Source organism: Lithobates pipiens, unplaced genomic scaffold, assembly GCF_037356315.1.
Source record: "Lithobates pipiens isolate NorthernLeopardFrog02 unplaced genomic scaffold, aLitPip1_a1.2 Scaffold_54, whole genome shotgun sequence".
In the NCBI taxonomy this organism is placed as follows: domain Eukaryota; kingdom Metazoa; phylum Chordata; class Amphibia; order Anura; family Ranidae; genus Lithobates; species Lithobates pipiens.
In genome coordinates, this window is record NW_027507876.1 from 4,527,738 (window position 1) to 4,540,033 (window position 12,296).

At 40.7% G+C, this 12,296-nt stretch overlaps 1 protein-coding gene across 1 annotated transcript; it reads right to left on the bottom strand.

Annotated features, from left to right (window-relative positions):
- Nucleotides 1-559: 559 nt before the first annotated feature.
- LOC143957679 (olfactory receptor 5V1-like) lies at nucleotides 560-1,507 on the bottom strand. Its single transcript, XM_077467371.1, has one exon. It carries the CDS (start codon nucleotides 1,505-1,507, stop codon nucleotides 560-562), a length of 948 nt encoding a protein of 315 aa, XP_077323497.1.
- Between the last annotated feature and the right edge of the window lie 10,789 nt (nucleotides 1,508-12,296).

A 12,296-nucleotide genomic window follows, 5' to 3' on the forward strand; every position in this document is an offset into this window, starting at 1 on the left:
AAGGTTGTCTCTGGTCATCAGAGTTCCCAGAGTCCCAGGTTTCCCTTGATTGCTCCACTTTTAACTGGAATTTGCTGTTATATATATATATCCCTAGCCCTATGTGCTTTCATATCTGTCTTATCTATATATAATACGCTCTTTAAATGTGCTTTAAAATACATGGTTTTCCCCTTTCCATGGTTTTCCCTTTTATGAACAAGAAAATAAGGACATTGTGATGTTGGGCTGGTATAATAATGTTATGAGGCTGGTATGACATTTTTTACAGGGCTGGTTTTTATCCCCTGTCCCCAGCCCTGCCAAAGGGTATGCACACATGGAAGGACATGAAAATACAGACTTTCATGCTGGACTTAATGCATGATTATGGCAGTCAGACCAGTTACTCCAGTTAGCAATCTATTTGAGATATGAGTGCAATGGCCTATCACAGATCTTTGCACAGAGCAGAAACAGGTAAAAATCAACTGAAATGCTGAGTTTTCTTAGATCTTTTCAATGTATATAACTTGCTGGACAGAATTGTTTTTATTTTAGCTTCAACAAAAGTGGAGGTTCACTTTAAGTATTTATTAGTACATCCTACACTTATTGCCTTTTGTATGGTTTCTTTAACGTCTTTATTTCTCACGCTGTAGATAATAGGATTCAACATAGGTGTTACTACTGTATAGAGAATGGAGACGGCACGGTCCCTAACTGGAGAGTAACTAGATCGAGGACGCAGATACATAAATATGATAGTGCCATAATATAGAGTTACAACAATGAGGTGGGAGGCACAGGTAGAAAAGGCTTTGTGCCGGCCTTCGGTGCTACGTATCCTCATGATGGCTGAAAGGATAAGATAATAGGACAAGCAAGTCAATATGAAAGAGAGAAGACCAAACATACCACCGCAGATGTACACTGCAACTTCATTGACCCAAGTATCTTTACAGGAGAGTCGAAATAGAGGGGGCATCTCACAGAAGAAGTGGTTTATAAAATTTGACTTACAGAATGGCAGCCTAAATGTGAAAATGGCATGGGTGAAGCAGGATAAAAAGCTTGAAATCCAACATGTAGCTGACAAACATAAGCACAGTTTTCGGTTCATAATAGTTGTGTACAATAAAGGTTTACAGATTGCATTATATCTATCAAAGGCCATTGCAGATAATATCAAACATTCTGTCGCTCCAAGAAACAAATGAAAGAACATCTGGGCCGCACATCCCAAAAAGGAGATACTTCTGTCCTTGGAAATGGTATTTTGAAGAATCTTGGGCACTACGGTTGTTGAAAAGCAAGTATCAATTATGGAAAGATTACTTAGAAAGAAGTACATGGGGTTCTGAAGCCTGGTATTACATCTCACCACAACAATCAAAAGAAAATTTCCAGATATGGTCACTATGTACATGAATAGGAAAAGCAAGAAAAATACCACTTGTAGCCAGGGGACACTAGAAAGTCCAAGAAGGATGAATCTTCTCACCGATGTTTGGTTTGAGTTCTCCATAAATATCTTCACAGTTTATCTGGGTGATCAATTTTAATATATATAAAATAATTATGGATATTTATACAATTAATAATAGTGGCACAGTAATGCCATGTACTCACGGACTTTCAGACAGAAAATGTGCGATCGGACTATGCTGTCGGAAATTCCAATCATGCGTGGGCTTCATCTGACTTTTTCCATTGAAATTTCCGACACACAAAGTTTGAGATCAGGATATAAAATTTTCCGACAACAAAATAGGATCGTTTAAATTTCGATTGTGTGTAGACTATTCTGACGCACAAAGTGCTCAGAATAAATTACGAGAAAAAAGCTCTTGGCTACTGGCCTCTTTATAGCCCCGTCGTACGTGATATATGTCACCTCGTTCTGAACGATCGGATAAGTTTGGGCCAAAATCCGATGGAAAAAATCAGACGGATTTTGTCGTCGAAATGTCTAACCGCGTGTACATGGCATGAGAATTTTTTGCTAAAATTCTCACATGCATTGCATAAAATGTGGAGTCGAACTCATAGGACGTCCATCTATCTATACATGGAGGAAGATAGAAGGGAAAAGGCCCCCCCTTCAATGGTTTAGGAATTGGGGGGCCACTCACCCTCCTTTTTTTTTCTTGAGTAGGCAAGTTTTTTTAATTCCCATCTGCCCCTCTCCTATTTTTATAGCTTTTCTCCCTGGTCCTCAAGCCGGCCTGTTAGGACCTCACTGATTATACGGTTGAATAGTTATTATTGACAATAATGTTAACAAATTGGAAAAATATGATGAGCGCTAGTATCCACACTATGTTTGAAATCCAACCTAAATGCTCAAAGAAACTAAATAAAATTTCACCCAATGGCAACTATAGCAATGGCATATAAATAACCTAATAATAAAAAATAAATGGCTTAAAAAAAGTCCATCTCGCTTGTGAAAATAGCAGCATTAGAAGGCATATTCTGTAAACACTGTGTATAGAACAAAAAGCACCACTCTAAGTGCAATCGGTCTGGTTATTTTAATAAAAAGCTAAAAGCATGGTACTCACAAAAGTACAAACATGTTGTGCATATAGGCATATAATGCCGGGTGTTTGTGGAATGAATGAATAGATGTCATGCAATGGATGGTGCAGTATCCGGAAAGCAGGCTAGAACGAAGTGTGCTGACACTTCCTGCAGGTGGAACGTAAGACGACAACCAAAAACCCGATGTCAGTTCCGAGACACTTCAGGCCTGAGGAAGGAGCATAGCTCTGTAAACACGTCGCCGATTGGCTGCTGTTCCGTGTGGTGACTTTGTGTTCCTGGTTGTCGGCTTGCCAAAAGAAATAGCCCAAATTTTTGGAGAATTCTATTCTTCCTTATATAACTTGGCACCAGCAACCTGGTCCCTTTAAGAAGAATATCTCTCCTCAGCAGGCTTTCCTCAGGTATCATTACTGGACCGGAAAAATCTGGAAGCACCTATTTCCATTAAGGAGCTGAATGCGGTAATAAAAACAGTGAAGCCTGGGAAGGCTCCAGGCCCGGATGGATTCACTATACAACATTATAAAAGATTTTTCCCAGTACTTAGTAACCAGATGGCAAAGATGGTTAATGAGGTGGGCCAGACTGCTGCATTCCCTCAGGATGTGCTTCTAGCACACAAATTACGGTAATTCCAAAGAGTGGAAAGGATCCATTGGAGTGCGGCAGTTATAGGCCTATTTCATTATTAAATGGAGATTTAAAATTATTTACGAAGATACTGGCCTCTCGATTGCAACCACTGTTAGTGGATTTAGATCAGGTAGGATTCATTCCCTCCCGTGAAGTGAGGGATACGCCATTAAGGTATGCAATTTGGTCCACTATGCGAATAAAACAAATACTCCCTGCTGCGCTTTTTAAGTACAGATGCCGAAAAGGTGTTTATTAGAGTAAACTGGCATTTTCTGTCTGAGGTACTGAGGTACGTGGGTTTGGGGGACCATATGCTTCAGTGGATCTCACGTGTCTACACCACCCCACAAGCCTCAGTGAGAGGGAACGGTGTGTTTTCAAAGCCTTTTAAGATCTCAAATGATACATGCCAGGGGTGTCCCCTCTCACCTTTGCTTTTCGCTCTGTCAATAGAGCCTCTATTGAATAAAATCCGACAAAATCCAGATATTCAGGGATTACAATTGGGAGACCATAACCACAAGGTTTCAGCCTACGCAGATGACCTGCTGTTTTCCATGTCTAATCCACACGTTTCGCTACCCAACCTTATGAAAGAGTTTGAAACTTACGGTACCCCATCAAATTTGAAAATAAATTATACTAAATCGGAAGCGATAAGGGTTGCATTACATCCCAGTCTGCATAATACCATTCAACCGGACTTTAAGTTTAAATGGGTGGCTGCTGCACTGAACTACTTGGACACACATATACCATCAAATGTAGGAAATTCCTTTAAAGTACATTTTCCACCAGTGTATAATTCGCATTGAGACAAATGGCATCACGGATTACACTTGTGATTTGGCCGATATAACATCAACTGATCATTAGATGTGATCATCAAAATGAGTATCTGTTCTCTTCTTATTACATTTATATGGGCAAGAAAACGGCCAAGGATTTGATGATGATGCCCAGGTGCTATGGTGGAGTAGCAGCCCCAGATATATTTAAATATTACCAAGCAGTTAATCTTGGAAGGGTAGCAGACTGGTGTAGACACAACGAACTTAAATGGTGGATAGACATGGAACAACAGTTTAGCCCAGTACCTCTGCAAAGAGCACCTTGGTGCTATGCAGTCTTACCGACTTCTCTCAAAACACATCCCACTATAGGCCCTAAGCTGCAAATAAGATTTGTTGCAACCCTAAATATTCCTTGCGACGATCTCCTTTGTTTCCTATCCTGGGAAATCCTAGCTTCACAACAGATATGGAGCCAGGAGCATTTAATCCTTTAAAAAGGGGCTGGTTTCACACTTCCTTCTTTCGGATTCTTGGCCTACAATTGCAGCCTTGACACAACTAGGAGGAACTTCTGAAATAAAACTTTGGCAGGCATTGCAGTTATGCCACTTCTTGAGATCATTGGAAACACCGATAAATTTTCAGTCCCAATTAACTACATTTGAACTATGTTTTGAAGGAAAAGAACCACTCCCCCGGGTGATCTCTAAGATGTATGAGCTCTTAAATACTCCTGCAGAGGACTTCTTAATGCCAAGCATTAATAAATGGGAAAGGGACTTTAACAAGACTTTTACCCCAGCTCAGCGTAATAATATCATCTACCTCTCATTAAATTTGTCAATATGTATACGAGTTCAGGAATGTAATTATAAATCACTGACACAATGGTATCTCACTCCATCAAGGCGCAGTAGATTTTTGGTAGAGGCCTCAGCCTGTTGTTGGCCATGTGAGGAGGAACTGGGGATGCTATCCCATATATCTTGGTCTTGGCCCAAAATTAGACAGTATTGGACAGATGTTCAGCAGATCTCCCAAAAATGTATAGATTTTGAAATACCAGATGACCCCACCTTTTTCTACTTCATTGCTCACAAATCCCAGTTCAGAAGTATAAGAAGTCAGTGCTGTGCCATTTGATGAATGTGGCTAAAGCCTGTGTCACCTTGTGCTGGAGGAACTGTAGGCTGCCCTCTATTGCAAGATGGTTAAATAAGGTTAGAGAGCTAGGGGCCATGGAGGATTTAAACCTCCCCCCAGAATAAGAAAGAACAATGTAAAAAAACCTGGTCAAAATAGAATTGATTTATGTATTCAGAAGAGGGAAAGAGGAGGATTTCAAGGTGGGCGAAAATTAGAGCTACACATAGTGGAATATTAAAGGGGTTGTAAAGGTAAACTTTTTTTACCTTAATGCATTCTATGCATTAAGGTGAAAAAACATCTGACAGTGCCAGCCCCCCGTTTTACTTACCTAACCCCTCGAAAGTCCCATGCTCGCCTACGACATCCTCTTCGCTGCTCACCCTGGCCGTTGACTGGCTAGAGTGACTGGATTGAAAGCAGTGCAGCCATTGGCGCGTGCTGCGTCCAATCACATCCAATGACGCCGGGCAATGGGGGGGCAGGGCTGAGTGATACAGTGAGCGGCTATGGCCGCTAACTGTATCACGGGAGTGCGCCCGCAAGCACTCCACACTATGCAAGGGAGCTCGCATTAAGTTGTGGAGTCCTTGCAGGAGGGAGCCAAGACAGCCACCGAGGGACCCCAGAAGGCCAGGTTCGGGGCCACTCTGTGCAAAACAAGCTGCTGCACAGTGGAGGTAAGTATAACATGTTTGTTATTTTAAAAAAAATATATTTTGCCTTTAGTGATCCTTTAAGTTTGTTGGAATGTTAATAAATATATATGTACTGTATACATGTAATCCATGGAATGTGAAGTAATGTATTCTTTATCACGCTCTTGGATAAATAAAAGATTAACTATAAAAAAAGAAAGAAGTACTTGGGCTTCTGAAGCTTGGAATTACATCTCACCACAAAGATCAAAAGAAAATTTTCAGACATGGTCATTATGTACATGAATAGGAAAAGCAAGAAAAAGACCACTTGTAGCCAGGGGACACTAGAAAGTCCAAGAAGGATGAATCTTTTTGCCGATGTTTGAGTTCTCCATAAATATCTTCACAATTTATCTGAGTGATCAATTTGAATATAGATAAAATAATTCTGGATATTTATACAAGTAATAATAATGGCACAGTAATACCCTGTACACGCGGTCGGACTTTCAGATGGAAAATGTGCGATCGGACTGTGCTGTCGGAAATTCCGATCATGCGTCTGACTTTTTCCATTGGAATTTCCGACACATAAAGTTTGAGATCAGGATCTAAAATTTTCCAACAACAAAATCAGATTGCTTAAATTCCAATCGTGTGTAGACTATTCCGACGCACAAAGCGTCACGCATGCTCAGAATAATTTACGAGACAAAAGCTATTGGCTACTGGCCTCTTTATAGTCCTGTCGTACGTGATATACGTCAACTCGTACTGAACGATCGGATTTTCTGACAACTTTGTGCGACCGTGCGTATGCAAGACAAGTTTGGGTCAAAATCCGTCTGAAAAAATCAGACGGATTTTGTCATCGGAACGTCCGACCGCATGTACAGGGCATAAGACTTTTTTTCAAAAATTCTCACATGCATTGCATTAAATGTGGACTATGTAGACAATGTGATAGATGTGCATAGAACATCTATAATTTATTAATTTAAAGAATCAAGGATGTGCCATATAATTGAAATGTTTTTAAACCAATTGGTTTTGGTAAACAGCTATATAATAAAAATGTTACTAATATTGAGTGAACAACAATACAGGTTTTACTGCACGTTATAGATTACTGCTCAGATAATGGCATTTTAATTCGAGTATTTCTGCCCGCCCCATTAAAAATCAGCAGTTACACATACTGTAGCTGCTGACTTTTATCATTAGGGCACTTACCTGTCCTGCAGTACAGTGATGTCGGCACTGCAGCGGATGTTTACAACTTTAGGCTTGACGGTCCCTACTGCGCATGCGCGAAGCGCACTGTGCTCTCTCACTGGCCCGGCAGAAGGCTGCTGCCGTATTTTGCCATGGCCCGTTCTCCCGGAAGTGGTGGAAGGGGACCTGTCAAAAACAGGAAGACACAAATAAGAAGTTCCCCTTTTGGGTGGAACTCTGCTTTAAGGGCCGCAAGTAACTGGTATCCCACACCTTGCACAACCAGGCACACCAAATTTTTTATTTTTTTTTCCCAGTCACCTCAGAGTCAGAGAACAGTCCAGTGCTTTTTTTTGTTGTTTATTAAGGGATGATAACTTACAAAGGGATTGGAAAATTATGGGATGCCCACTTGACTTAAGGAACAACTTCTCCTTTATACAGTCTATATACACTCCTCTGCTTCCTCCAGCACTCTCTTGTTTGCAGAACGCTGCTGGCCCACTGTTAGCCCCTGTACACACGGTCGGAGATTTCCACAACCAAATCCGTCGGATTTTGCCCGTCGGATTTAGTCCGTCGGATCTTGTCCGAAACTGTTGCATACACACGGTCGGACAAACTTGGCGAAAAATCCGATCTTTCAGAACGTGATGACGTAATTTTGTCACGATGGGACTACATTCAGGCTATTAGCCAATAGCTTTGATGTAGGAATTTGATCTGAGCATGCGTGGCACTTGGTCCGATCAAAATTCTCTACACATGATCGGAGTATGTCCGATCGGTCCAGTTGGTCGGGAAATATTTCCAACATGTTGGAAAATTGGGTCCGACGGATATTCCGATGGAATCAGTCCGATGCATACCACACACAGTCAGATTATCCGACGACACGGTCCGATAGGACACATTCCGACGGATTCTCCGACCGTGTGTACAAGGGCTTAGAGAATCTGACACAGCACTCAGTCAGATTAGAGCAAAAGCCTGTTATAGGCAGAAACCTAAGGCCCCTGGTGAGGTGTGTAGAAAAAAAGTCAGAGTCCAGCATACATTCCTGTGGCTACTGATCACAACACCAACCCTTTAGGCACTCCCAATCCATCTGGCTGAAGCTGCCCCTTTCACTTCATGGCTAATTTCTCCATACTCCCCCCAGACTGAACACTCATCAGCCCACCCAGCTGATGTCTCAGGAGATCTCCCAGATGTGCTGACCTGCTCCTGTTGTCCTCTCTCCTTGCCCCTGTGGCCCCCTCCATCTTTCGCCTGACTGACCTGGCTAGCATGACTGATGTATATTTATGAAGTAAGCTGCCCCCTGCCAGCCCATTTGCTGGGGATTGATCAGGGTCCTCATAAATATGCATAAGCCCCTCCTAGCTTCCACCCAATACATCTAGAACCTTTTCCAAGGTTCCAGAAAATAGGGGGAGGCACTAGAAGGGCTGTCAAATGAGTCGTCCAGCCTCCCTGAGTCACTCAACACTGACCCAGATTCAGCCCAGGCCAGGCTCAAGCCAAGCCAATTTGCCTTTACTAACAACCAGTTATGTACATCTGGCACACACTAGAGGGTGCTAGATTTATTTTTCAATTTCATTATTTCTTTTTTTTTTTTACTTTACAGGAACTAGAAACAATTTGACCAAAATGAAGTATACACTACAATACTGATCTGGTCATGTTTTATTTATTAGGTGCAGCATTCCTAGAACCTTTATCTAACACTGTAGCACTAACTGTTCGGTTCTCAAAGTGTCCTCCATCAACATTGCAATGTTCTTGGCTGCTGTCCGCAACACTGATGCTAGCCATAATTTGTGCTGCTGTGTGTCAATGTCCAAAAATGCTTTTGAGATGAACACATTGCTCCTACCCATGTCCATTCATTACTGGAGCATAGTAAGCAGTGTTTACTATGATTCAGTTTTGGGAATAAATAGGAGTCTCTATACAGAGACTTCTATTTATTCATATGCCCTGCAACTAAGGCTGCAGAGAAAGGGACTGTCTTCAATATTTTGTCTGTGTTAAAATATTGTTATGATAAACATTTGCGCAAATATCAGTAGCACCCTCTTTTTATTCTACTGGTCATGTGCTTTAAGAAAAAGTATGATTTGGGGGTCTTTTACAAACTCAGAAAGCTGTAAGTGAAAAATTAAAGCTTCTAGATTTTTTGAGAAAATTGTTTATATACAGTTTTGCGTACATTCAATTTTGACCAAAAGACAAATTAAAAATGTACAAATATCTATTATTTGTTAACTCAGTACAGGTTAAGCTTTGGTATTTAGTAGGAATTTAGCAGGAATTTTGTAAAATGTGCAGTTTTTGTATCTGCTAATAATGATTTTAGTGTATTTTTAATATATCATGGGGCCTTAAAAATCAGTAGTAAATTCTTTTTTATTTTACTGGCCCTATGCTTTTGGAAAATGTATGGTTTGGGGGTGTCTTTTACATACTTTGAAAGCTGTAAAGGGGAAAAAAAGCAATGGAACAATTGCAAAAATGGTCTGGCCACCTGGGTTTAAAAATAGAACGCAGGGCCTGGTGGCAAAAGGGTTAAAAAGCTTTTACTAAGCCCCCCCCCCCAAAAAAAAGAAGTCCGTAGGTGTGAGGTCAGGTAAATGTGGCAGACAGTCAATCTTGCCATGTTGCCAATTCAGTGCTGTAGGAAATTGTTGTCAAAGTAACTCCATACGGCCAAAACAAAGTGAGAAGGGTGCTCATTTAATGTATAATGTCCAACATTTTATAATGTAAAAGTAATGTGTACCTTCTTTTGGCCCACCCTGTATATCTCCAAAAGATTGTTGACATCTGACCATCACACCTACACTATATGACCATAATTGTTGGTCACTACCTCAAATTATTTAGTTCAGGCCTTTGTAGTGAAGGAAATCCCACAGCATACAAACACATTATCGAACATTATGGTCTTCCAAGCCAGTGGTAATAGTTTTAGGACAGGCATTTTTTGTTCCAGCATGACTGTGCCCATGTGCACAAAGTCATCTTTATAAAGGTATGTTTGGTATGGTAAGAAGGAACTCAGGTGGCCTGCATACAGCTTTGACAGAAACCCTATTGAAAACTTATAGCATTAGTTTGAATGTCAGTTGCTAGGTCTTCATACTCTCAGCATCAGTATCTGACTATGCTTTGGCTGAGTGGACACAAATTCTAACAGATACACTCCAAATTATTGTACAACTTTTTCCTAGACGAGTGGAGGTTGTTGTGGTTGGAAAGGGATTCAACTTCAAACTCATACTGTAGCTCTAGTTTGAGTTTTGAGTTGAAGGACTTCCAAGTATAAATGCCCTAAAATACTTTTACTTTGAATATTGGCTGCTTGTATTTCACAATTTTTTGGTATCACAGCAGGATTCGTTCTATTGTATGTATTTTACTATTCTATAAGCAGCCCCAGACCATGACACTCCCACCACCATGCTTGACTGTAGGTAAGACACACTTGTCTTTTGTACTCCTTACCTGGTTGCCGCAACACAAGCTTGACACCATCTGAACCAAATAAGTTTATCCTGGTCTCCTCAGACCACAGGATATGGTTCTAGTAATCCATGCCCTTAGTCAGCTCGTCTTCAGCAAACTGTTTGCAGGCTTTCTTGAGCATAATCTTTAGAAGAGGCTTCCTTCTGGGACGACAGCCATGCAGACCAATTTGATGCAGTGTGCGGTGTATGGTCTGAACACTGACAGGCTGACCCCTTTCAACCTCTGCAGCAATGCTGGCAGCACTCATACGTCTATTTTCCAAAGAGAACCTCTGGATATGATGCTGAGCACGTGCACTCAACTTCTTTGGTCGACCATGGTGAGGTCTGTTCTGAATGGAACCTGTCCTGTTCAACCGCTGGTCTTGGCCGTCGTGCTGCAGCTCAGTTTCAGGGTCTTGGCAATCTTCTTATAGCCTATGCCATCTTTATGTAGAGTAAAAAAAAATTTTTCGGATCCTCAGACAGTTATTTTCCATGAAGTGCTATGTTGAACTTCCAGTGACCAGTATGCGAGAGTGAGAGTGATAACACCAAATTTAGCACACCTGCTCCCCATTCACACCTGAGACCTTGTAACAATAAAAATGTTAACACCTTGGGCCCAATTTGAACATTTTCACTTAGGGGTGTACTCACTTTTGTTGCCAACGGTTTAGACATTAATGACTGTGTGTTGAATTATTTTGAGGGGGCAGCAAATTTCCACTGTTATACAAGTTGTACACTCACTACTTTACATTGTAGCAAAGTGTAATTTCTTCAGTGTTGTCACATGAAAAGATATGATAAAATATTTACAAAAATGTGAGGGTGTACTCACTTTTGTGAGATACTGTAAATTTAGGCAGGCCTAATGTACACTTCTCTCTTTCGTAAAATATTTTGCTTTGAATTTATTTGCCTATGCTCCTGCTTAGTTTATGTATATTTCTTGAACAGTATTAACAAATCAGGCAGCATAGGTACAGGAATTTATGGTTAGAACATGTATTCGCAGGTAGCAAGGTATGAAATCTGGTACATGTACTTGCTGTGGCCAACGCATGCATGTTTGTGCATACAAGGCCCGTACACTCGATACACAAACGGGATGGAAAAATTAGTACGGCGAGCTCTCTGCCGATTTTCGAATCGTTAGTACGTTGCTTTGGACAGCCGATTTCGCCTTTTTGTCAGACTGAATGTGCAGACTATTTTTGTCGATTGTAAACTCAATGTTCCATTTTCATTTCATTAGTATGGTTTTTGTACAAAAAAAATCGTAATAGCAAGACTACGCATGCTCAGAAACGAAAAAATGCATACAAAACTATTCAACACATTATGCAACTTTTTGACATTGTATTCTGTTGTACGAAATTTTTTGTATTGTGAGTAACCTCTTCACTTTCGACTTGAGACTAACATGCCACAAAAAACGGACATGCGGTCATCCGAAAATCTAAGCGTGTGTACAAGGCTTTACTCTTTACATTAGTATGTGTGCTTCACATGGTGGTTTTACTACAATAAATTTTAAAATGGTTAACTTATCTCTATAAAAGATGGCCATAAAACAGTAGAGAAAATACTGTTGTGATTCCAGATAAGACACTGTTGAGTTTGGGTGCAGTATGTTCAGACATAGTTGTACATAGTCATGCACACCCCTTAAATATTGTGTACATTTACAACATAGCAACTACTGCTGGAATATGATGGAGTTGTTCAGCCTGGATTGCAGTTGGAATTGTGGGTGACAGCGATCACGCATATTTTTTAGTAAATCGTGCCAAAGAGGGTCAAATTAAACATAA

What these genes read in the sequence shown, in the direction of transcription:
- LOC143957679 (XM_077467371.1), bottom strand. Translation starts at nt 1,507, where the DNA reads ATGGAGAACTCAAACCAAACATCGGTGAGAAGATTCATCCTTCTTGGA.